Source organism: Poeciliopsis prolifica, unplaced genomic scaffold (genome assembly GCF_027474105.1).
Source record: "Poeciliopsis prolifica strain line A6 unplaced genomic scaffold, Auburn_PproV2 SCAFFOLD057, whole genome shotgun sequence".
NCBI classification, from domain to species: Eukaryota; Metazoa; Chordata; class Actinopteri; order Cyprinodontiformes; family Poeciliidae; genus Poeciliopsis; species Poeciliopsis prolifica.
In genome coordinates, this window is record NW_026562432.1 from 223500 (window position 1) to 250133 (window position 26634).

The 26634-nt window shown below is 39.8% G+C and overlaps 1 protein-coding gene across 1 annotated transcript; it reads left to right on the plus strand.

Annotated features, from left to right (window-relative positions):
- The first annotated feature begins 184 nt into the window (after window positions 1–184).
- slc7a10a (solute carrier family 7 member 10a) lies at window positions 185–21127 on the plus strand. Its single transcript, XM_055060037.1, is given in 12 exon segments — window positions 185–202; window positions 204–414; window positions 5702–5906; window positions 7591–7742; window positions 15374–15499; window positions 16204–16357; window positions 16440–16563; window positions 16886–16989; window positions 17106–17202; window positions 17327–17476; window positions 18210–18387; window positions 19227–21127. Coding segments are annotated over 12 exon segments (1617 nt in total). The 3' UTR covers window positions 19325–21127.
- The last annotated feature ends 5507 nt before the right edge of the window (window positions 21128–26634 follow it).

Consider the following 26634-nt stretch of genomic DNA (forward strand, 5'->3'; position numbering starts at 1 on the left):
ATTTGAACGCGTTTGCTGGAAAGGGACGTGTAAATCATTCTATACTCATCAATATATGAGTATAGCCTGGCAAACTAAAAACAAAAACATTGTCCTTTTTGTTCGAGGTCCAGATGCTCCATCCCTGAATCTCGACACACCTCTCCCATCAACCTACCTGAGTCAATGTTTGGGACTGTCACGCATGCGCACCTCCTCCTCCCCCGTCATCTGCGCGATATTATAAGTGCGGCCGGCAGCGTAAAACGTGGTTCAGTCTACAGTATCTGAACCGGACCGAGGGGGAAGAGGAAGACAGAGAGGGAGCGATGGATGACAAAAAGAAAAGGAAGAAGGATGAAAACGTCAAAAGTGATGACAAAGTCACGCTGAAGAAGGAAATCGGACTCCTGAGCGCCTGCGCTATTATCATCGGTGAGTGCGCGCGACAGCAGTGGAAGATGAGCTGCCAGGTTGTGGAGGGGAAGGAAACGGAGAAACGTGTTTGAGGCGCCGGCTCAGTCATGACACGGCATCCCCCAACGCTCAGCTGCCCAAAAGTTACTCACAGCGGGGTGTTCCGGCTCAAATTGATCTCATTTCCTCAAACTTGGACGCGAAACCGAGTAAAAATGAATAAACAATCTCACGGAAAAGTCGTTTGAGCGCGCGCCAGCTGCAAGGGGCAGGCTCTGAGCACAAAGGTAGTTTTTTTTTTTAGTGGAAACTGTTGCATCAGTCGTGAGGGTCTGAATGTGAGGATGCTTACGTGGCCGGGCAGTGTGGTGAAGTTGGGAGGCTCGGTTCTGTGGGACAACTTGAGCACCGAGGCTGTGCAGCAGTCCGCCCTGTAATATACAAACCAGCCACTCTCACAGACGATTTAACATGTACAGTAAGCGGCCCACGTACACAGTGGTGCTTTGAAACACACAGATTGCTCTGCTGTTTAATGTCCCGAGCTCCACTGAGCTGCTGGTTACTAGCCTGGGGTCAGAGGGAGGACTCAGATGCCTTAATAACATTTTTCAGTTCTAAATGCTATCACTTCTGCTTCATTTGGGACAGAGATGCACCAACTGGCTGACCAGGTAGTAAAACACTAAATTTTTTAAAAATAATTTTCTAATGCGTACATCAAAGCAATTAAGTACTGCTGTTTTTTTAGTGTATAAATGCATCAACTCAGCATATACTTTAATGCAGTGGCCAAACTGATTTTATGCGGCCCACAACTCCAATTCAAGAAAATACAAATCTGCCAGCCTGCTGCACAGGTAGAGATGATGCAGATAAACAAAAAATATTAAACATTTTCGGTCAGGACAAACGTATAACAAACTAATTGAAATTTTGCAACAGAAAATCCTGGCTCCAGCACAACGTGACGGCCACATCCATCAGCAGGCTTTGATTCTTTTAATGAATTTATTCAACTTGGCTACATACTCTTCAATAAAAGTGATATAAATCTTGCTTTTATTGCCCAGAACTGAAAAAAAATATATATATATTATTTTGAGTCGAGAAATTTAAAAATTCAAAAAGTGGAGCCCTCTCTTTTAACGAGGCAAATCTGCAAAACTCGTTTAACGTTTTTTTAGCTCTAGAATAATTTACACATCCCTTTACAACAAAAGAAAATTGACTATTTTACTTATTTAAAGTAGTGCATTTGATTACATACTTTTATAGTAATAATTTCACATAAATATAAATGTTCATACAAACTTTCAAATAGAATAGCCATGTTTTTTATCAATACAAAACACTGTGTTTATTGCCTATATAGGTTTGCATTAGCAGTACTATGTTGCAGAAATCTAAAAATCTAATGTTTCCAAAAAAAAAGGCTAAAGTGGTTAAAATAAAACTCTGTAAAGATGCGATTAATTGTCAACATAATTAGAATAACTAATTTGCCTCTATCGTGTCAGATCAACATTGTGGAAGTTGAGTTTTGTTTTCTCAGTCATGAAGAGTTGTGATCAACAAGAATACTTATTTAGTAGTGATGCAGTCTTGTAAAGATGAGAGATGCATTGCTCGGGATTTTAGTGGCCGGTGTGTGTGGTGCAATTGGCTTTTGGGTCTCTGGGTTATCGATTGGCTTTCTCCGTAGCCTAAGTCAGAACGGTTCCTGTTGATGAATACAATCTAAAGCGAATTGTAGTTTGTCCTTTTTTTTAGTTGTCCAAAAAAAATCCTTCATCAGAATGGCTGTTTGGTCTGAATTGTAATCTTAGTAGAGTAAAGTGAATGTTCTCTTTAAAAACACTGCAGAGTGGGTGAACATGAGCTGCTTGAGTCATATTGCCACCCACTACCATCAACCTACTCATGAACCGACTGCATTATTCTTGAAATGTGTTGTACTGACTTGGTCTAGAATGGTACTACTACTATTAATAGTACTACTAACAGTAGTACTATTAGTACTAGTAATACTGCTGTTTGACAAAACCACCCAATGAAAATATCAATTCTTACTGAAACAAGAATTAAAACAAAATAAATTAAAAATCCTTCAGTTCCTTTTTTTCTTTTGGTGGTGTAGTGATGTAAACCAGAAACCTACTCGGCTTTTTCACTTTCTGCAGCCCAAATCTTCTCTGCTCTCACATTTGAGTTGTGAGACAGTGAATGGTGAAACTTGCGTCTTGCTCCATCAAGAATACATAAATACTTCTAACTTCCCCTGTTTCTAGTTTTCTTTTTTCAAAACAAAAATCCACATTTCAGTCCTACAGTGGGTGGAACCACCTCACATCAGTTACTGCAAAAGTTCACACACAGATGGAACAATTAGTCAGCTAACGACAGTGCACTGATAAAGTATTCAAACTTAATCATTTGGGGTTTTTTGTATATTTTTGTACAAGTTTTGCTGGAGGACAAATAACCTTTTTGTATGTGCCGCTCCCATCCCGGACATTTGTATTTAAAGGAAAATTTGGGCATTTATTCAAGACTCTTATTTGGAAGAATTCATATTAAAGTGTGTCCATATTCAGAGGATCCACTGAATTGTATGAAGCTTGTGTGTAGGAATGATTTATATAACAGCACTAACATCGGCATTGGCTGATATTGTTCATTTTTAAACATATCAGTATTATAAATCAATAATATATAAATAAATCTGAGCCGATGTCAACAACCAACATTTGTATCTGTTGAAATTTGGGCCAATCAACATCGGTCCAAATTTCCATATTTGCGCATCACAAATTTTGAACACTTGTTAGGTGACTTCTAAAGCCACTTGGCAGCACTGGGGTTTATTTGGGGGCGTCAGAGTAAAAGAGGATGATTACAATAATTGCTCTGTAATTCTGACCTGCTGGGAAAAAATAGTATCCCCACAGCATAATACTACCTCAACCATGTACCATAATCAGGATGATGCGCAGCGTTTTTATAAAATTGCTCAGAAGTGATTTTACCCTGGAGGACAGATTGGAGGATAACCTTCGCTATAATCTGGTACACTGGATCAAAGGGTGACATATATGTTTCAGTTGCATATTATCCATTTTAAGTAAAGTTGACAATCATTTTTTAACATCAACATATGAAAAACTCAGTTCTTTCTGCACTATTTAACGTGAGTTGGGCTTATCTGTTCATTTTTTGGGTTAACCATTTAATAATTGGATAGCAAAAGGTACTTGATATAAAAAAATTTTACAGAATTTGAACCAGGCACAGCTATAACTAGCCCACATGAAGACTTCTGGTTAGTACATATTTACTGTCAAAGAAGATTTTGTTTTGATCTTAAATTTAAAATGTATACATATTTTTTGTGTGCAGTCTTGGCTTAATCACTGCTCTGAGTGTGTTGTTAGGCCAACTCAAAAAGGTCTGCCTTTTTTGAGTCCGTATACTCTAAACAATCAATCCTTTACTAAATTAGTTGACAATGAATCAACAATTAATCACAATTATTCCAATTAATCACTTCAGCCGTATTGCTATTGAAAGGGTATTTCAGATCTCTCCTAACAGTTCAGCTTTGTATACAACAGTGGTGGTAAATTTTCAAAGAAGCCAAATGAGAACCACAGAGACGGGACAAAACCCAGCACTGCTTTCACAGAAACGATTCAGTTTTTCTCCATCGAGAAAAGATTCTCGTGAAGTCATGTATCTGAACTGTAATTATTGAAATAATTTTACAACTGAGATACAGGTAGACATCGACAGACCCCCTGATTCCTGCATTCAGCTTAGATGCTGAACTTCCTGACATAACAAACGCGACAAAGGCTTTATGTAACAGCTCTGCATCTCAACGCGGTCTCCTCCATCAAGTGAGGAGACAATGACAAATGCACATCCTGGTCCTCCTCTCTTGCTCTGCTTCATTAGGGAGCATTCAGAGCAACAGCACGCCTCACTTGGCTTCAACAGCCGCAATGTTTACCCTCAGCAGAGTCACACTTTTTAGGCCCAAACTTACCCCAAGGAAGGGGGAAAACAAGGAGGCCAGTGCAAAAACACCACTTGTTTGGACAGCTGTCGTTTGTTTTGTTACTTTGTAGCATGAAGTAGTTTTCTTTTGTTTCGTGTTTTATCTTTTGGAGAGACTGATGATGTCATACAAGCCAAGCTACAGTTGAACTCATAACATGTTGGTCAAGTGAGGGAGCCCTTGGTTTGTCTTGTGTGGGGGTCAGTGGAGCTCAGACTCCAGCTCAGAGTTGACCTAATAGCAACGACAACAGCACTGCTCTCTCCTAAAGCTCATTTGCAAACACAGATAGCAAGATGGATTATTTACAGCCACAAGTACAAACTCAAACAAGAGAGCTCTTTGTTTTTGTTCATCAGCGTCTCCATTGCAGGAAATTGTAAAAGACGCAGTGTCCAAAGATCATCACAGTTCGAACCCGTTCTCTTCAGTAGAATCACGTTGCCTGTCAATTAAAGGTAGCCGGAGTTGGACTTGGTGGGAAGTTCCACTTTTCTTTTTTGCTATGACAGGGAAGTGGAACACAGCATTTGTTGACTCGCATTCTTATAGTTTCTGACATTTAAAATAGAAGAGGTGTCTAAACTGCAGAGTAAAGGCTTAGATGCTGAGCACAGCAAATGTAGACTCAGCACAGAGCCAAAACAAAGCTGCAACGCGTTCATATTGGAACTAACGGCGTCATCCTCAAACTGTTCCCACAAGGTTGGGAGCATAAAAGTGACCAAAACGATTTGGTTTACTGAAACACTAAGAGTTCCTATCATTAGAGCTAAGCAGCCGAGCCCAGCTGTTTAAAAACGGCTCTAGACCGTAATCTCCTCTACACAGAAAGTTTGCGACCTCTACATACTTGGCAACTCAACTACTATTGACCCTGTTCTGTGATCTTGTGGCCTACTACTCTGTGGACGAGTTGAGTCATTCCCTGTTTCCCTTCTACTTAATCATACCACTGATGGCTGAGTGTGGAATAATGAGGAAACTTTACATCTGGTTGGCAACAAATGTACAATAGATACAGTCTAACATAATACTGCCCCTTTAAGTTTTTTCTGCATATCACAGAACTTCTTAGTTTTTTTTTAAAGGAAACAACATTGGAAACATATTCTATTGCGACTACAACAGCTTAAAATCTCTTGGTTTCTGGCATCACAATCAACGAGTTGTGAATTAGCTCACTACCTGACTTCTACTGAATTATAAAAACAACAACTAACATTGTTAACTCTATCCATGAAGGGAACATCATTGGCTCGGGGATCTTCATCTCGCCTAAAGGAGTGCTGGAGCATGCAGGCTCGGTGGGACTGTCGCTCATCGTCTGGGTTTGCGGAGGAGGGATCTGCGCTCTTGGGTCGTTGTGCTACGCTGAACTCGGTGTCACAATCCCAAAGTCTGGAGGAGACTATTCGTATGTGACTGAGATCTTTGGAGGGCTTGTAGGGTAAGTAGAACGTATTGGCAACTTGCATCTTTTTGTAAATGCTGCATCTCAGCCTTTGATGGGTTTAGTTTAGGAAACTGAAGACCGGGGGGTCCAAAGTCGGGCCTGGACTTTGTCTGATCCGGATGGAGTAAAGGGCCGGCATCCTGCACGTCTTAGTTCTCTCCCTGGTGGTAGTAACAACCTTTTCAGCATGTCAGTGTTTCATTGGATCCAGGTGCATTAAACCAGGGAGAGATGCCAGTCCTCCAGGATCCACTTTGGGCTTCCCTGGAGTGTTGCTTTTCGCGTAAAAGCAATACTCCAGTCGAGGGTCTAGATTTTCCAAGTTTTTATTTTTCACTCAAGTATTTTGCTCTCTGAGATAGAAAATATGATGCAGGGAAGACAAAAGTACCTTTTCAATGGTATAAAAGTATTAATCATTATGGCATCACAACGTTGAGTTATAATAGATTTGTCAAACTCTGCATTGATCATTCAACACGGCTTTGCAACCTCAAAATATTGAGGGCACAAACTATTGAAAAATTAGTACTTGAGCCTTCAGAAGAATGCAAAATGATAAACTCTGAGAGATGTAAAGTCTATGTATCCCAGTATTTTTCCTTAAGTTTCAAAAAATAAGATATTCTTCTGATATATTACTTTTTAAAACTGGACAAAATCAATGTTTCTACAGCAGTTCATGCTCAATTCAATAAATATAGCTAAACTGGAATTCAGAAAAATTAAAGCAGGAAAAAGTGGAACGCTGCTTGATCCTGCCATCGTTTACTACTGGACTTACTGCATCATGCTTCTTCTGATGTAGAATTATGACATGTGTTTCATCTCAATAATGTAAAAGTTATATTAAATGTGCAGGTCACTCGAGCTACCTATGCTATTCTTTTTCCAGGGATGATGTTTAAGGAAATTTGATCTTGTAGGACACACTCTTCTAAAGAGCCTTGACTTCTGCTTTTTCCTGAAAGATTGTGTATTCGCAACATTGTTGCCCAACAAGTATTTCAAACTTTCTGGTGTAGCCTGGCTTTGAAAAAAATGGTGTCAGGAAAACAACAGCAACTTCAATGTTTTGACTTCTCTAAGTGCAGATTGGTCCTGAAAGCATACTTGCATTTTTTACATATTTTTCAGCTTTTAACAAGCCTGAGTCAGAGGATTGGTGTTCAGTAAAATCCTGGTAATCAGTCATCAATTTAAATCAGTTGAGCTGAAGCAGGGAAACACCCTGGCAGTGGCTTGAGGACCATCGTTGGGAAACAAAGTAGACTCCTTTGAGGCCTTTCAGATCATGTGACTTGTGTGGAAAAAGGTACTTTGCAGTTTTGTGATATTTTGATATAGCCAATAAAGCTCCTTGTTTTAGAGTCAAAAAGTGAGCTATTTAAAAAAAATCCTGTCTCCATTAAGCTAATTTATTTTTGAAATGCCAAATTGCAATTATACTGTCATTGGAAACGCAGCTAATGGGATGACACTGTTTTGGCTGCAAAAACAGTTTTTGTACCAACAATGTAGAGAAACTAAATTTTTACCTCTGTAACTCGCTTAGAGCTTGAACAGCAAAAATAGCTGCCAGCACAAAATAGCTTGTGAGTTGTCATGAATTTTAAAAAAGGATGTTTTGTATTTTTTGAATAGCGTGTTGCAGTCATGCTTGTTCTTTTATTTCTAGCTTCCTGTTGTTATGGAGTGCTGTTCTCATCATGTATCCAACTACGCTGGCGGTCATTGCCCTCACCTTCTCCAATTACGTCTTGCAGCCAGCCTTCCAGAACTGCTTGCCTCCGTTCATCGCCACCAGACTGCTTGCCACCATCTGTGTCTGTGAGTCTAAAGCCTTCTAGGATTTACATTTTCTGTCTGTGTGCAGTTTACTCATCCCAGTTCCTTCAGCTGCTATGCTGGTGTTTGTAACCAGCATGTCTGTGACGCCTTACCAAATATGTTGTTCTTTTCTGGCAAACTAAGACTGTTGAAACAGAGAGGTATCGTGCAAATTTCAACCTCTGGCAGAAGTCCTTCTGTTTGAGGCCTGGTTTTGGTACTGGGGCATAAGTAAGATGCACTGAATTATTTCTAAAATTATAATATAAACCAGTCTGTCACATCACCTTTCATCTCGAAATCATTGGAAAAGTTAAGCTTCCTCCTTCCTTCATGTGTTTCTTCTGAGCCCCACTTTGCTACCTGTAATGTTGTCTCATAACATGAACATTTTTGATTGCGACTGGATGAATGTGACTCTAGAAATGCTTTGCTTAGTCAGTGTGACTAAGCACTGATCTCCTTTACCTGATCTCCTTTACCTATAGGTAAAAAGGTTGTAGCTTGTTGGTTAGCTTGGCGAAAGAAAGCACCAAGCTAACTGAATGAAAGCACAGGGTTTTTTTTGTTGTTGTTTTGTGAGAAATTAAAAATTAAATTGCTGTGGCTCAAAGTTTACCATCCGAATTTTTTTAAAGGCGTACAAGTCCAAGTCCGTCTTGATCAGTAGAGTGATAAGCATAGCGAGTCGAAAATGTGGATAGTGTTGAATCGAAGGTTATTGGGAGTTTGAACTGTCCAGTGTTGCTGTGGAGTAGCCGGCATAGTGTCTTTTTTTATTTTCCTTGTGCCACCATGCTTCAAAATATCTTAACTACAGACCCTCTGTTGCTCAGACAGTCAGGTCAGATGACTTCATGAACCAGAGTAACTCCCAGTGACGTAATCAAAAGGGCAGACATTCTTTCACACAAGCATCATATGTAGACAACGTATCTTCTCAGAGGAGCCAGGAGTTAGATCGACCATTAAACAATCTCATGTAAAGCTCTTCAAGTTCTGACTGTAACCAAAGAAAATATTTTAATGACAAAGTCTTCGTTTGCTACCAGTTATTTGTGTATCATTGTTCGATGGCATCAGGACCCCAGGATGTCGCCTGAGGCTGTTCATTGTCATTCGAAAATCCCATTCAAAATGTTCTGCTCCATTTATAGCCTCTAATTTCATCAGTGTATGTCAGCACCTTTGCTTGAAATGCAAGACTGGAAATGGCTTATGGCAAAAGCATACTGTACATGTATCGGATCAGCAGGACAGCCTGTCAGGTCTTGTCTGATCCGGATGGAGTAAAGGGACATTGAGGGGGGAGATGGAAGGTAGTGGGATGGGTATCTGCAGGAGAGTGTATCCACATGTCAAGCTGAGCTTAGCGTTTTCAGAGCCCAGTGATGAAGCGCTGCTATTTTAGGCAACAGTGTGCTACAACTGCTGTCCGGTCAGACCAGGTGTAACATGGACAGTATATATTTATATAAATATATATATATATATATATATATATATATATATATATATATATATATATATATATATATATATATATATATATATTTATATAAATATATAATATGTGTGTGTGTGTATGCGTTGCGTTGACTTACTGAAGGCGGAGTTTCAGAAAGAGCACAAGTTTTTTTTGAAGAGACACAGGCCCAATTTCAAAATATGTATGTATGTGTGTGTGTGTGTGTGTGTGTGTGTGTGTATGTATGTATGTATGTATGTATGTATGTATGTATGTATGTATGTATGTATGTATGTGTGTGTATGTCAGACTTTGGTTGGACTGATTGGTTTATTTTGTGCAAGTGTGTGTCAGTGGCAGTGTCAGATTACATAATGGTGCCAGGCTTTGTGGACGCCGCTAATGAGTGGCTATGTTCACACTATTGTGTATTGTTTGATGCTCCTGTGGCTGAGTCAAACGCAAACAGGAAATGGGCCGGACACCTTGCACATTATTGAGACGGAATCCTATTGGCTGACTGTGTTTCGGGAAGGATGTCGTTGGCTTCCATTGGCTGTTTACTACTTTCCACATCCTCATAGCGTCACTCGTCAGTGCTGAAGTACCAGAGACGTTATTTTTCTGTCTGCGATCAGCCTCACTTCCTTTAAGAGTTCATACTGTTAAGCAGACAGACTGAGATAAATGCTTGTGGGATTTATTTTCACCTCTTTGTAAAGCTGAGTGTCTGACTGGTCTGAGGTCAGCGTAATTTATGAATGTCAGCAAGCCCAGATATTTATGTTCCCCCTCCTTCCTCTCATGCAGAGCATACTGCAAAGGAGACGCAAGTCACCCTGGAGTGAGTGAGTAAAAACCAGACAGGTCCAGTTTTGGGCTAGCAGTGTTCTACTAAGAATAGACACACAGAGCTTCATCTCACTTACGTGACGACACTTCCTCTGTAACTTGGTGAGGTGCTCTAGGTTCTGCTGGTTCTTATTTTGATTGGTTATTTTTAGGTGAGCTTTGCTAAAACCAGTGAAAAACTTTGTCACAGTTAATTATTTCTTATTTTAGCATCAGTTTTCTCATTAATCTTGATGAGTTATGCTGCGATCCAGTTGTACTCGAAACCTAGAAATTCTTTTTTCCCAGTCAGAAAAATCAATGAAAGTCGGATATCCCACTGAGAAATCGGGAGCAACTCAGACTCCACCCAGTTATGACTGACTTTGCTTTTCAATGTGGCCGGTCCTCGCAAGGTGTGGTGGAAACATTCATTGGGAAACTAATTTTAGAAGAGACACATGCAAGAGTGTCTAAAATCAATGTGAAAAGTGCTGTTTGGTTATGGAAAGTAGTCAGTCTGTAATATGTAAGACAGAGTTTTTTCATGTTAGAAAGTTACTCCCTCTTCAAAAACATACCTGAATTGTTGCTTTGACTCTTTCTTTCATGCATGTTTGAGAAATCCTTGAATCTCTCCTGGTAACCATTCAGCTTTGCAAAAATGCCCGGGTGGACCTAGTCCCGCCTTCGAGGCACAGTTCTAATGAGGAGCTGCAGTTTGCAAGCAACAGAAGACCCCTCCCACCTCAGCTCCTTCAGACTAGCCAGCAGCACTTAGCAAACACCTGGTGGAACGGCACATCTGCTGAGCTCAATGTCAGGACTCTTTTTCAGCGCAACGCTGGTAAAAACCTTGTTAAAGGGTTAATAGAGGAGATGCGTTGCGGTGACTTACTGAAGGCGGAGTTTCAGAAAGAGCACAAGTTTTTTTTTGAAGAGACACAGACCCAATTTCAAGGTATTAAATTCGAAGAGTAAACATTTTTTAAGTCATATTTGATATATGCAGCATTTTTATAACAATTGGAGGTAATATAATTACTTTATTGTACTATAAAATGATACAAAGTACTTGGAAAATATATAATACTCCATCTTTAAAATGATGTTTGTAAGAGATACTCCATTGCATCGGTATTGTTACAACATGCGTCGCCATGTTGTAACAATACCGACATTCTACCTGGAACTCATAGATAGAAGCTGTAAAAATAGGAACGCATGGAGATTAGAGTCATTTTAACAATATTGATCTGGATGTTCAAGGTCTGCGGTGCTCAGTACATGTCAACGGTGATACACAGGTGTCAGCTCATGGCTCGCCAAGGTTCCCAATGAACATGGAGAGAAAAAAAGACTGGAATCTGTGGCCTGATTGAATAGAAAAGTGACGTTAAATCAAATTGCTGAAAAAGTTTATGCATGTCCTGAGAACTGAATGTCAAACTACACAGTGCATTGCAGCTTTTTACGTAACAGGCTGCATAGCGGCAGTCCAGACAGGATGTCCATGTTGACTACTGCTGAGGGAGCTCACTGCCAAGTGTGGACCTGTACCCGTAAATAATCCATGCTGTTATCCATAGACTGAACATTAGCAGGGAAAATCTGTTAAGTAGTCATTTCCTGTAGGTGAGCTGTGCCGGACAGTCCGTCTCCAAGCCCGCACTTGGGTTTGTACCTACTCAGCTTTCTGTCTCTTCAGCAACTCCTCTTCTCCATAATAAGCCAATTATTTCCCATATACCATTAATTATCCTAATCTCCTCTAAAATCCCTGAAGCTATTTTTTAGAGGAGGAACAATGTTTCTTGGAGTTTGTGAACTTTCTCACTGGCAGAAACAAAACAATAAAAAGGAAATCCTCAAAATAAAATGCACTTTTGTCACTTCAGTGCAGTTTTATCGTTAGACATGTGATGGATGTTGACCTGTCCTCAGAAATCATGTGCTCATGTAGTTTGTGACCAGTGATTTCAATTTAGTGTTGGCAATCTTTCTAAACTCCCCAGAATGTTCTGGACTCTTTATTAGATGCTGCGTTAAAGTCATTTACTGTTTGACTGGAGGATCTTTGTTGGTCATCAGAATGAAGCGGTTTCCATATAAACTCTGCAATATCTGTTCTGTCATTTTGGCCTTAGTGATTGTAGAACAGAAATTTGGTATTTGGTACTGTTTATGATTTTTAGAAATATAGCGCAAAGCACTTGAACTACAAAACCCATGTTTTGGTTTTTTTTCTGGATACATATGTGACCTGTCACACCCTATAAATGTTAAAGGGGAGTAAAAAAATAGTCTTTTACAGAGCAGGAATAGCAGCACACACAAATATAACCCAAAGTATCAACACGTTGGCAATTATTTAAATCATTACAAACATGTAAAATATCAGAAAACTGAATGAGAAAAACCAAACAAACATAATCATCGAATATAAAATACATTTTGAAGACTTTTTTTTTTTTTTACCTTTTGAGCTTTAAAATTAAGACATACATCATCTGATTTATGGGCCTGTGCTTTTTCTTTCTTTTTTTTTTTTTTTTTACATTTATTTAAAATGAGGAGAGCAATCATTCTCACCGCTCAGTGTGTCGAACTTTCAGAGCCAAAAGAGTGGAGATCATAACAGAAGGATTTGATTTATTTATATAGCTGCAATTCACAACAAATATTGTCTCAAGGCACTTTAAAACACATCATATCAGTTCATCATATACATTTTAAGTTGATTCCTAATAATGGTCATAGATGGTAATTGGAATAGACTTGGTACGTATGGAAAAAAATCCAGATTTTCCAACTTCAAACATCCAAAATTTTATTAATCTATAAAGCCAATTGATCACCCATCCCCAGTTATGTAGCTAACTCTGACTGCTTTCTGATGTTGGAGGAACTTGGTGGGAGTCATTACCAATTCAGTGACTCCAGTGACCACATCCTGAACCAGAAGGGGGTGTTCCTGAGGTTGAAGCCCCCCACACCCCACGGTCCCCCTCCCTGATAAATCTGCACAGACTTTGGATCTGAATCCATTAAGGCTAAAAGCAGTAATTTGTTTAGTATTCAAGTGCTGGAGCGGCCTTCAATGGAAGCCCCTGATGGCGGCACACATATTTACCTGCACTGTCACATTCAAAGCCGCTGGCACCTCCTTCCTGTCAGGGTTAAAACAGAGGAAATTTGGGGGAGACGGCGGAGGGAACACAGGAACAGAAACGCATGTAACACCCAGAGAGTAACTGACTATAAAACTCAGCAGTGCTGTGGAGAAGAAAAAAAAAAAAAGCTCTGCTCGGTGCCACCAAAACCTCCTGCCAACAATTCACGTGTGTGTGTGTGTGTGTGTGTGTGTGTGTGTGTGTGTGTGTGTGTGTGTGTGTGTGTGTGTGTGTGTGTGTGTGTGTGTGTGTGTGTGTGTGTGTGTGAGTGTGAGTGTGAGTGTACCAGCGGAAGAAGTGTTCTGTGGTGGGAGGGAAAACCTTGTTCTAGTGATGGATGACCTGCCGTCTGTATGTGCCGGTACACACACTATTGTTTCCCATGCAAGTCACTGTGTTAGTAGTCTGAAAGTGAGGTACGGTGGGAAGTTAGCGTAACGAAGAAATAATAGGTTTTAGGGCTTTTGTTTTACCAAAATAAGGATTTAATCATTCAGAAACTTAGTAAAAGGGATGACAAATGAAGATTTACTTAGCACACATGGGAAGTGGAAAGACTGACATTTCGTCACATTTAAACTACAAACTTTAATGTGCTTTTAATGGGTTTTTATATGCGTGCTTGGTCTGTTTTTTTTTGTAACAGTGCTTAATGGTAAAAAAGAAAAAAAATCATCTTATTGGAAAGTCTGTCAGTTTCAGCAGAAATGGTTCTGCAGTCTTAAGGAAAAATGCAGCTGTGGCACCATTGTGGGTTTCACCCAAGAAAAACCAGCCAACGTTTCTGCAAACAGTTTACTTAACCCGGCTTTAAACTGGTCCACAGCTTTTCCCCTGACGTGTCTGCTGTATTCCTTCACGTTGTTTGGATCTTGTTGTTGTTCCAGGAGTCAAACCACTTTGAAGAGCTGATTAACTCGATGTTGGTGCTGCATGCTCAAAGCGTTCCAGGCTGGAGGCAACTCCCAGAGCAAGACAGCACAGCTGTAGATGTGTTGGTGTATGTTTAGAGTGGGTAATTACAGCGTTTCATTTAATGATGTGTTTTCTCTCATTTTGAGTAAAGGGTTTTGCATGACTCCAACTATAAGAGTAATCTTAGTATTTTATGCTGGAGGAAATTTGCAACTTTTCTTCAGTTATTGTATGACAGTCTGACATGCTAACAGCTTGACATCCAGGCAGCAGAGAAGCAGAGATGATATTCCATAGTAGCATGTGCTGGATGCCACCATCAGTCATTAGCAAGCACTGCTGATCCACTTCATTTGCTTTTGCCGCTCTTTTTAAAATCCTTGTCTGGCCGTTTGGTTAGAAAGTCGGGGCAGGGAGTCGGGGATGTGATCGCCATCTGTTAAGATTTACTAAAGAGACAGTGTGATGAGCATCCAATGCATCTCCTTTTCCCCACTAGGATTTGGGGTCATAGTTCATGTGTTATTTGGGGGGCTAATCAGCTGCCCCCAGTCATTAAAGAAAAAACCCCAAAACAATAGTTTCATCGACATGATCTAAAATCTTCTCGATTGTTGTTGAAGGGCTGTAACTGGTAACTTCCTGGTTGCGAAACCTTTTTAAAAAAATAAGGTTTGTATCCAGACTAACATTAGAGAGAGAGGCTTCTTTATCTTTCCACAAATGTGAGAACTCTTAATTTGAAACAGGTTTTCCAACAGTAACAGATTTCTTTACAAGAAGAAATAAATGACCAATTACAAATGTGTCTGCGCTCCAACACAATGACGACTCCATGTGGGTGAAAAAAAGGTTGTGGGTTTATTAAATGAGGTCATTTTGACTGATTAAGGCAGGCTTATGGATTAGACACTGAAAAGCAAAATCAGGAAACGTTCAGTTTGTAATTTAGTTAACCCAGAAAATCATGTGCTTACCTTTTTTTTTAAAGACAGTAATAAAAGCTTGGCTAGCAGGCACTAATGAATCGTTTTAGTGTTTATTATGTACATTGATTTGTTAGGTTTCTGTCCTCATCAGATTTTCAGTTTTGTTTGTATCTATGAAGAATTTTTGCTATGCTGTATGAGATGTCTGTATAAATATAGACTTGTGTGTGTGTGTGTGCGTGCGTGTGTGTGCGTGCGTGTGTGCGTGCGTGCGTGCGGGTGGGTGTGTGTGTGTGTGTGCCTGTGTGTATACAGTGTTCCTGACCTGGGTGAATTGCTCCAGTGTCCGCTGGGCGACGAGGATTCAGGATATTTTCACTGTAGGAAAACTTCTGGCTCTAGTGCTCATCATCGTGGTTGGACTCGTCCAGATCTTTAGAGGTAAACACTGCAACTGATACAATTAATAGTAATGGATGACTTTACCCAATTGCATCACCCAATTTAATAACGGATTGGTCGTTAACTAGAGTATTCAGACTCACAAACAACACACTTCCAAAAGTGTACAAAAAGATTTATACACTTTTTATTTAAGATAAAAAAAGCATTTGTTTGCCCAAAATTCCTCAAGTGGACATTTAGCTTCACCTGGTTCAAATTCAGATCACTGTTTTTGATGTTAAGTCAAACTGAAAGGGCTGACCTTTTCATGTGTTGAAGTTAGAAGTATTTTTTAGTCTTTTGTTTGTGTTTTTATTTAAAAAATGAATTGAGGTTTATGCTTACTTGAATTTTAGTGTATTTCTAACATTGTGTAAAAAAGACTAAAATAAAAAGATTTGCAGTATATGTACTTTTTTTTATCTGATTGTCAGAATGATTAATAGAATAATCTATCACTAAAATAATTGCTAGTTTCAGCCCTTGTAAACATAAACTCACAAATATGAGTGACTGACATCTCAGCATTCTTTCTCTGCTGTCCAGGTATTCTGTAAGTCTATCAGACGATCAAACTTAACAGCAGGAAAATTAGTTTACAATTTTAGATTTTTCTTCTGCTATTCATGATCCAACCATTACCTTTTTCAGGTGTTAATTTCTACCTTTTCTTGGCCCGTCCTCCTCCCGTGTCTGTGCAGGTCACTACGACGCCCTGCGGCCCAGCGTGGCCTTTGAATTCAGCCAGGACCCATCATTTGGACAGATAGCTCTGGCCTTCCTGCAGGCTTCCTTCGCTTACAGTGGCTGGAACTTCCTTAACTACGTTACGGAGGAAGTCGTGGAACCACGCAAGTACGATGGCACCGATACGACAGGGAGCGCGTCTCAGCTTCTTTGGTCCAGTTGAATAATTGTTTTTTTTTTGTACCATCAGGAACCTGCCTCTTGCCATCTACATCTCCATCCCACTGGTGACCCTGGTGTACACCATGACCAACATTGCCTACTTCACCTCCATGACTCCAGAGGAGTTGCTCGCCTCCAACGCTGTAGCAGTGGTGAGCAGTCACTGATTACTTCTGTGTGTTTTGTCAAACCATACAAAGTATTTCCTCATTGTGAAATGGAGAGAAAATTATTTTCAGTAGTTTCTTCACAAGTAAAAATCTAAATGTGTTTACATTCTTCAAAGTAGAGATGCATCGAACCACTTTTCACTTCACTCCAATAAAGATATTTGAGGTTTAGCAAATTGTGTAATAACTTCTTGTCATTTCAGTAGACTTTTAGTAGACATTTCCATTCTTCTGTGAGTTAAACTGTCTTTGGAAGATGTTTAAACGTTGCAACATTGCCCAATAATCTGTTTTCCTGTTTCAGACGTTTGGGGAAAAGCTGCTGGGCATATTTTCCTGGGTGATGCCCATCTCAGTGGCGCTGTCCACGTTCGGAGGCATCAACGGCTATTTATTCACCTCCTCCAGGTACAGCCTTGTGCGTCTTTTAAAATGTCCTTCTTTGCAACCACTGCTAAATGTTTTGTTTCAAATATGTCAGAGAAGGAAAAATAAAACTGTGTACAATGGATTTTTCCTTTCAGATTGTGTTTCTCTGGAGCCAGAGAGGGTCACCTGCCGTACCTGCTGGCCATGATCCATCTGAAAAACTGCACACCGATCCCCGCCCTGCTTGTCTGTGTACGTGCTGTTCAGCTTTTATTCCTAATACCCAAAACTGTAGAAATTGTAATAAACCACTAAAGTGCCTGTCATTTTAGTTTAACATCTTCCTTCTGTTTAAACCTACCTGCATGTCTTCCAGTGTATCGCCACGGTACTCATCTTGTGTATCGGAGAGACGCACAACCTGATCAACTACGTGTCCTTCATCAACTTCCTGTCCTATGGGGTGACCATTGCTGGCCTGCTCTACCTGCGCAAGAAGAGGCCCAACCTGGCCAGACCCATTAAGGTACAGCTTCCCTGATGTTAACGGGACCATTTTACCAGAACCTCAGCCGGTGTCCATTAGGTCATGAACGTCCATTAAATTAGTCAAGCACTTTGTATGTACACCAGGTAGGCCTGTCAACATGACAAATTTTGCTGGACAATAAATATTCCCAGAAATGATCATGATGAATGATGATATTGTCATATTGAGACAGTTTTCAAGTCTTTTAATAGTAATGGGATAATCATACAAGTGCACTCTCTCAAAGATGGATAAACTTTAACATTTTAGACAAATATTTAACACAGGAACTGGAAATATTCAAAATAAATAAACTAAATTAACAAATAAAATTAATTATGAAATATTGGCAAACGAAAGTGGCCTTCAAAAAACAGGTATGTTGAGACTGGAGTTTTTTTTTCACACTTTTTATTTAGTCTGTCTCTCTTTCTACCAATCAGTCACACAAATGGAAATTATTGGGCTCATTTAGATTTATCATGTGATTAATTAATTATTGGGATAATCTTAACATCAGCTGTCATCTTGCCACATCTTTCTGATGGACACACTTAATTCTTTGCTGCCACCTAGTGACTGGTATATACAGCTACATGTTAAGTGTGGGGGAGAATGTAAACTTTCATGTATTTTCTTGGAATATTAAGAGAAAAAATGTCTAGTACATGTCACATGTGTATGTTGAAGCATGAATATGAATATTTCTGCCTGTTTTTGTTGTGTGCAGGTGAACCTGTTGGTTCCCATCACCTACCTGATTTTCTGGGCCCTGTTGCTGTTCTGCAGTCTGTACTCTGAGCCGGTGGTGTGCGGCCTGGGGATGGTCATCATGCTGACCGGCGTCCCAGTTTACTTTGTGGGAGTTCATTGGAAAGAAAAGCCCAAGTGGATTTATATACTGCTGGGTAAAGTTTAAACTGTACTAAGGACACAAAAACTTGTCTTTTGCAAAAGGAGAAACACATGTCAGACGTAGCTGCATCAGACGAGCTAACTCCAACAGGCCAACTGCATCGGGGGCTTGGAGCACTTTAATATTTATTCACTAATCATAGGCGTGTCGTCACACTGATAATTCAACAGCTCAAGCAGGTACAAGAAAATACGTTCTGTATATGGTAACTCTTTAAGACAGATTAAGTTTACACACTTGTCTCTATTTTTGTAGACAGCTGCGAAAGCTTCTGCACATTGTCTGGAAACATCTGTAACAGGAAATCACATCTTGCAGAAGTATAAAAACAGCAGATACATCAGTAAAAAGTATCAATTCCTGATCAGCCATTGTAGATAAGAACAAAAAGGAGTACATTTCTGCTAAAAAAAAACTGAAATTTTGAGATTAACCTCAGAAATTTTCTAGAATTTCAAAAGTCAAAAATTTCCAAGTTCTTTCTGGAAAATTTCTTATGTAAACTTTTTTTTCTCCCACATTTTTGACTTTTGGAGCTAAAATTTACGCCACTTACTTTAAGTGTAACCTGAACTGCACACAGTAACGAATCATATTCTGGAATTTACTGATATTTACTGATTCTCTTGTGGAAGAAAAAGAGAAAAACATATCTGATCATACTGTTTGTTTTTTGTTTTTAATTTAACATCCATAATTGAAATTTATCATGTCAATGATAAAACAGAATTCCTATTAAAACATCAATGATATGCGATACAATACTTTTCTAAATATTTCTTCCTGTTTGCAGACATTGCCATCAGCTGACCTGTTCCGTTTGCCTTGCAGAAAGAGTGACATACATGGGCCAGAAGCTGTGCTACGTCGTGTTTCCACAGGAAGACTCTTCAGAGACGGAACCCCTCACTGCCAAAGCCATCGACTGAACAGCAACAATGTTTGTTTTTTTTGTTTTTGTTTTGCATTCGCGCCTGCACTTTCAGTTTTTCTTGTGTAGGTTTTCCAATTTTGTGCTCTGTGAGTTGTGAAGAATCACCGCCATGTACTTTCTTGTACATCTTCCCGAATGCAGGTGGCATTTAGAAACACTTAAAAGAAAAAAAAAGAAGAGAGAAACTTTTCAGATGAATATGCAAGCAGTTTCTGCACTTAGCCATATTTTTATCTCTACTTCTTTGTCCAGTGCCGTTTCACTAATTATTCTTGATCCTCTCTGCTCAGCTGTAATTTCTTAATTTTTTCACAATACATCAATTACTTTATCCTCTTATTTGTCAGAAATATACTGAGAGATGCCATATGTGCCTTGTCGGTGTTGATTGTTTTGAATTGTATTTTTCTCTCCTAGCAAGAAAACTACAAACTGAGAGAGACGTGAGAATGGCGAGAAGCTTCAGTTGAACTGGATAAATGAATTGTTTCATGTCTGAGGTTGGCACCTGACAGGGTCTTCAGGTTTTCCAGATTTAGCGGTGGACTCTTTAGAGGTGCTCACCCGGCCAAGGTGTTATCGCTATAGAATTTCTTGTTACCGTATAGTAACACTTGTTACACTTCCTGCTTGCACCATAGCACATTAGGGCATTTATTGATAGACAAAACAGGAGAGTGGCAAATTTCTGGCAAACATTTTGGAAATATAGAGGTTAATCTCTTAAATTTTCGATTAAAGAAATTAGAAATTTGAGTTTCAAAAGTCAACAAAACTACAAATAAAAATGTATTTTTCTTGAATTTTTTTTCAGAGATTAATTTAAAAATTTCCGAGTTTCTTGAAAATTTTGTCTATGTACGATAGCCCTTTCATGCTGTCGCACTGCTCCCATTTCACTAACATTGATTGTCCCCTTGTGGCCCACAGCTCGTCCAGCCAGTTGACTTTTTATAAACCTGCCAACTAACTTAAGGTACTGATGACATTTTACGCTTGTACAGATTTTAGTCCTGTTAACGTACTAAAGCTTACTTGAATTTGTGTCGTCAAATTTTTGCATCATACTGTCACAGGATAGCGCAGGTGAAGTGTTTGAAGAGATGGTCTCCTTTCTTCTGGGGGTGAAGTTTTTGTAGATTTCTCAAACCAACTCTGTATGAAACGTTCTGCGGTTATAAGAGACATTTAGATTTGTCGCCAATTTCTCAGCCACATAATGTTCTAGAATCGCTAAAATTTTCATCTCATTAGATAGCCTCAGGACTTTTCTACAAACTAACTGCGATGTCGCCGCTTTATTATTATTTTTTGGACGGGAACTTCTGCTGACAAAAACTTCAAAAAACCTCTGCACAAGGATGTCAAACTATTCCTTTAAATTGTTTGGGGACCTGACCGCCAACATAATTCTGCAGCATTACCTTTTTAAAAGAACTGTAACTTACTGAGGAGATATTGTTTTGTTTCCTAGAAAGACAACAATAAGCTTGTGGTGCTTTTTCTAGTATTCTGGTAACTGGGCATTTTAAAAAGAGAGACTCCTTAAACCTAAAACAGGTCTGTTTTGCCATGTTCAGGCAGTAGACGTTGCAGTTTGTAAATACTGTGTAAAAAAGAAAAAAAAAAGGTGCCATGGACTCCTGCAAAGACTACATTCCTCAGATGTGCCGTGATGTCTTCACACACTACATAACGGATGTGTGTACCCTCGAGTTTGTAAAAAAGAAAAAAAGTGTAAAGTTGTACAATGATAACAATGGAAAGTGTTATTAAATATAGCAGCTTATTAAATGCATTTGTCACTTGTCATTCTTGTGGCCTCATCAGATAAAAGCACTGCCAGAATAAACAGTGGCATAAAAATTTTAGTTTGTGATGAAGAGTAGTATTGTTTTTGAAGAGTGTCTTTGAATTTGAAAAGTTCACCATCAAATCTGTTGTCTTTTCCCTCGTCCAAGTTGGGGTGGCTAGTTGCTGTTCAGTATCTTCAAGTTCTTAATTATGTACCAAAACTGCTTGCCTATTTCAACTGATTTTGTCCACAGAGTAGCACTTTTATCCAAGAAGCACAGCGACATGTCAAAACAGTGACCAAATGTTTTTACCGTAGTATTGTCAGAAATGACAGCTGATATCAGGAGATATTATGAGCACAAAGTGCCTGCCATATTTTTTTTTATTTTTTTTTACTGGTTTCAATATGTGTTTTGGTAGAAAATTCAGTTTTTGCATCACTTGGTAAAAGCATTGAACAATTGATGGGAAACCATAACTTTTATGTATTTATTCAGGCACATTAAAACTGTGACACAGGTTTTGATCAGGAGGTCTTGATATACGATTCAACTTTAGTATCTCAAAATAACAATATAAACTTGTGTTGGCTTCAGAATAACAACCCGACCTAATTTACAAACCTTAAATTGTTCTCGAACTAATTCAGTTGAATTCAACAATTAACATATTGGAAATTATTTAAGTCATTTGGGAGGTTAAATGAAACCCAACCTTTTTCAGATTACCCACGCAACAAAATCTTATTAAACTATTCCAAATGATACATGTTTCCATATTAATGAGATATTAAATGTCACCAGAGGAAAAAAATACAAAACATATTTACACAATGTTTTACCAAATGAAAGTTATTGATTTGATGCAGCAGTGAACTGGAACCCGAACCGTCCAGTTGAACAATCATATTTAGCCAGGAAGGCAAAATATCATAAACAGTCGACCACGGCTGTCAGAACGGCTGACAGAAAAACCACGACATGACAGGACGCAGCAGCTTTTTATTAACGTACAAGACAAAAAAAGAACAGTGCTTTGCAAAAATATTCATATTCATTTTTACAGGTTTTTTTGTTCACCCATAGAGGAAGCCACCCCAGGCTTTATGCGCGGCGTAACGGTAACGCTGCACATCATATTGTCCTGCTCTGGTGACGTTGTGATGCCACAAGGTTTCTTTGCTATATCCACTCGCGTGTTTGTAGAGGAAAATAAAAACTTCCACAGCGCTCCGAAATAAGGATGCAAAACAAAAATTTATTCCACAGTTTTGTGAGATATCCTTTACAAGAGCAGTTGTATCTTATCTAACCTTCACAAACAACTACGGTTGAAAAACCGTGTGGCTCTGTAGATAAACTAGCAGCGCCTTTCTTTCTTGTTAACGCTACAGCGTCCACACCTCATTTGCATAAATTGCGAAATGGACACTTAAACTATAAACATACAACTTAAAATAAAACACTCATTGACAACAAAACATTACAAAATTAGCTACATGCAGTACTAATAATTCTTCCTAAACTTAAATAAATTCACTTATTAAATTACATATTAAACAAAATGTTTTAACAATAACTGAATATTACTTCACATTAACTTGGCCTCCACATTCCGGCCCCTAATTGTGACCCTTATCACACAATTACCAACTTAAACTTGTGGAGCCAAAGTACTCAAATGCCATTCAACAAAAACAAATTAAAACAAACTTCTCAGTCTCTATATGAATGACTGCTTCAGTCCGCTTCCTGTAAAAGACAAATCTTCGTTATGGGTCTGTCCAACATGCTTGTCTTGGTTTTGATTTTCACTTGACGCACCATTCCTGTCTTGTCAGAGATGGTTTGGATTATCTTCCCTGTAACCCAAGAATTGCGTGGAGCTGTGTCATCAACAATAAGCACAATGTCTCCAACTGCAAAGTTGCGAGACGGACGGTTCCATTTTTGCCTTTCCTGAAGTAGTGGCAAATATTCTCGTGTCCAACGTTTCCAGAATATTTCTGACATATGTTGTACTTGCTTCCATCTCCTTCTTGCGTAGATATCTTGTTTATCGAACAGTCCAGGAGGAAGAGATGGTTTAGTTTTCAGAAGCAAGAGGTGATTAGGAGTGAGTACCTCCAAATCGTTTGGATCACTGGACAACTTAGTTATTGGCCGACTATTAATAATAGCTTCCGCCTCACACAGAAGTGTGTGTAGGCCCTCCTCATCCAGTGTCTGCAGTTGTAGCGTGACATTTAAGATTTTCTTCACCGACTTTATTAATCTCTCCCAGACGCCGCCATGGTGGGATCCTGTGGGAGGATTGAACATCCATTGAATGCCTTGTTGTTGAAGGTGGTCTTCAATCTTGGACACATTCCATTCATTAATGGCTCTTTTAAGTTCACGCTCTGCACCGATGAAATTCGTTCCATTATCAGAACGAAGGATCTTTACTTGGCCTCGTCTAGCAATAAAGCGACGAAGGGCGTGAATAAAGGAATCCGTATCCAGTGAGGCTGCCATTTCCAAGTGTATCGCACGAGTGGTTAAGCAGGTGAAAATGACACCATACTTCTTCACCACACTTCGTCCACGTTTAATCTCAAACGGACCAAAGTAGTCCACGCCACAGTTAGAAAATGGTGGGTCATCTGGCAGAACTCTGTCTTGAGGAAGGTCTGCCATTTGTTGCTTTCCTACAACTCCATGCGCACGTCGGCAGACAATACACTTGGAGAGTATCTGTCTTACTGCAGTGTTGGCACCAGGAACCCAATATTTTGTTCTCAGCTTTGAGATTACATGATTACGACCACAATGCGCCAAGTTCTCATGAATTTCTTTGAGGATAAGCTTTGTGACGTGTAGATCCTTACTTAAGATTGCTGGGCGCCTTGACTCTTCCGGTAGTGCAGCTTTCCTAAGTCGTCCTCCAACTCTGAGAATGCCTTGTTCAAGTACTGGATTCAGTTTGAAAAGAGAACTAGTCCTTTTCACTCCCTGACCTTTAGAAAGTGCAGTGATCTCTTCGGAAAGTGCCCTTGCTTGACAAAAGCGAACAATTGCTTCTTCAGCTTTTGCAAGGTTCTCTATAGTATGTTTCTTGTGGTTTGCTTGAAACAGGCTTTCCTTGAAACCTCTCATTTCCTTTTCAACTTCAGATTGAGATTTCACAGCAATTAACTCTTTTCTTTTGCGACACAGTTGCAGTAGAATACTCTTAACTTTAAGCATCCACGCAACTGCCGTTTTTAGTCGAAACCAGGATGAGAAGTACTGCAGGAATTCTTGCAATACATCTTTACGTTCCTTAACAGTGTGAGCACAAATCAGTGTACTCTTCACCTCTGGGTCTTCTGTAGTCAGATCTCCAATAGTATGCACACACTCTGGCCATTCGTCCATGTGTTTAACAAGAAAGCCCGGCCCCTGTAACCATACATGGTGGTGAATGAAGCTTTCTGCCTTGAGTCCTCTGGATGCGCAGTCAGCGGGATTCAATGAGGTGTTGATATACCTCCATTGCTGAGGATTGGAGCACTTCAGGATGACATCCACACGATTAGCAACAAATGTGCGGAACCTACTAGTTTGGTTGTTGATGTATTTCAGTACCGTGGTACTATCTGACCAAAACACAGATGGTTGGAGTGGAAGTTGCAGCTCTGATGTTAGAACATTTTCCATGCGTGCTGCCATGGCTGCTGCAGTAAGTTCCATACGTGGAACCGTTACCGACTTAAGTGGGGCCACTCTTGCTTTCCCTAACATGAATGCACAATGAACTTCGTTACTGTTATTCTTCTGTAGCAAGTAGCTAACTGTGCCATAGCCTTCTTCACTGGCATCAGCAAAATGTTGCAGCTGGTTGTATACTGACTGTCCAAATCCTACAGGTTTACAACATCTTGGAACACTTATGTTCTCCAGCTGGTGGAGCTGGGTCTTCCACTCGAGCCACTTATGAGCCAAGTCTTCAGGTATGATGACATCCCATCCAACCTTCCGCCTGCAAAGCTCTTGCAGAATCTTCTTAACTTGAAGCATAACTGGTGACAAGATACCCAATGGGTCGTAGACGGAGCCCACAATAGAAAGGATGTTCCTCCGAGTAGGAGCCTTGTCTGGCATTATGATCTTGAATCTGAAGCTGTCAGACTGAATACACCATTGGACTCCCAACGCTCTCTCTAGAGGAAGCATATCCTGCTCCAGGTCCAGATTTTTAACTTCCGTTGCCCTCTCTTCTTCTGGAATAGCTGATAGTACTGCTGCTATTGCTAATCCATTTTGTGAGTCTGAATCCACCTCTATAACATACCGCTCTCAGGGTGTGGTACAACTGGATGGCTTCCTCTTCTGAGCTCACAGACTTTAAACAATCATCTACATAGAAGTTGTGTAGCATTGTGTCAACTGCTTGATTGTTGGCCTGGTCTCGGTTGTCTTCGGCACATTTGCGGAGAGCGAAACTAGCACAGCTGGCGACGAAGTTGCGCCAAAAATGTGAACCACCATCTTGTACTCCACCATTTTCTGAGTAGTGTCGCCAGATTCCCACCACAGAAACCGTAGAAGGTCTGAATCTTCATTAGGTACCTTTACTTGGTGAAACATTGCTTCCACATCTGCCATAACTGCCACCTCTTCTTGCCTGAATCTGATAATTACTCCAAGCAGAGTACTCGTAAGATTTGGTCCTTGTAATAACTGGTTGTTTAGAGCGGTGCCTTTGTACGACGCTCCACAGTCAAAAACCACTCTAAGTTGTGTTTCTTAGGATGGTAGACTCCGTGATGTGGCAGATACCAAACCTTCCCATCGTCACGATCAAGGTCTTCTTCTGGAACTTTCACCGCGTAACCTTTTTCTATAATGTTACTCATGAAACTTGAGTATTCAGTGTGAAATGAAGAGTCTTCTCCAATTTCCGCCTTAGGTTTAAGGCACGTTGCTCTGCCACTTTACGGTTGTTAGGCATCCGAATATGCTTGTTCCGTAATGGCAAAGCAATACTGTAATGTCCATTCACAATGGTAACTGACTGTTGCAATATCCAAAAACTGCAAATCTTCCCTTGACATTTCCTGTTTCTCATTTCTTTCACTCTCAGGAAAGTCACTTTTAAACTGCTGACTCCACAGTTCATCCAATCTGCTTACTGATATGCGATTTGCTGAAACTTGAATCAACCCTTGCGTTGCACTTTGTAAAATGTGTCCTTGGAGGGGTTCGCTGATGGTCCAACCAAGCCTGGTTCTCACAGCGTATGGACCTCCCCTTTCACTTGCAATAACCTGCCAAGGTTCTATGGCTTTAGGAGCATTAGTCCCAATCAGAAGTCCAACCTTTGCTTCAATCTTAGGTATTGACACCTGCTGAAGATAGGGCCATTTGTTCACGTAATCTTGTGAAGGAATGTTACAGATAGAAGCAGGGATGTTGCTGTGACTGAACATTTCTGGCAGCTCGAAAAAATCATTATTGTCTAAGCTGCTTATTTCCAACCCAGAAA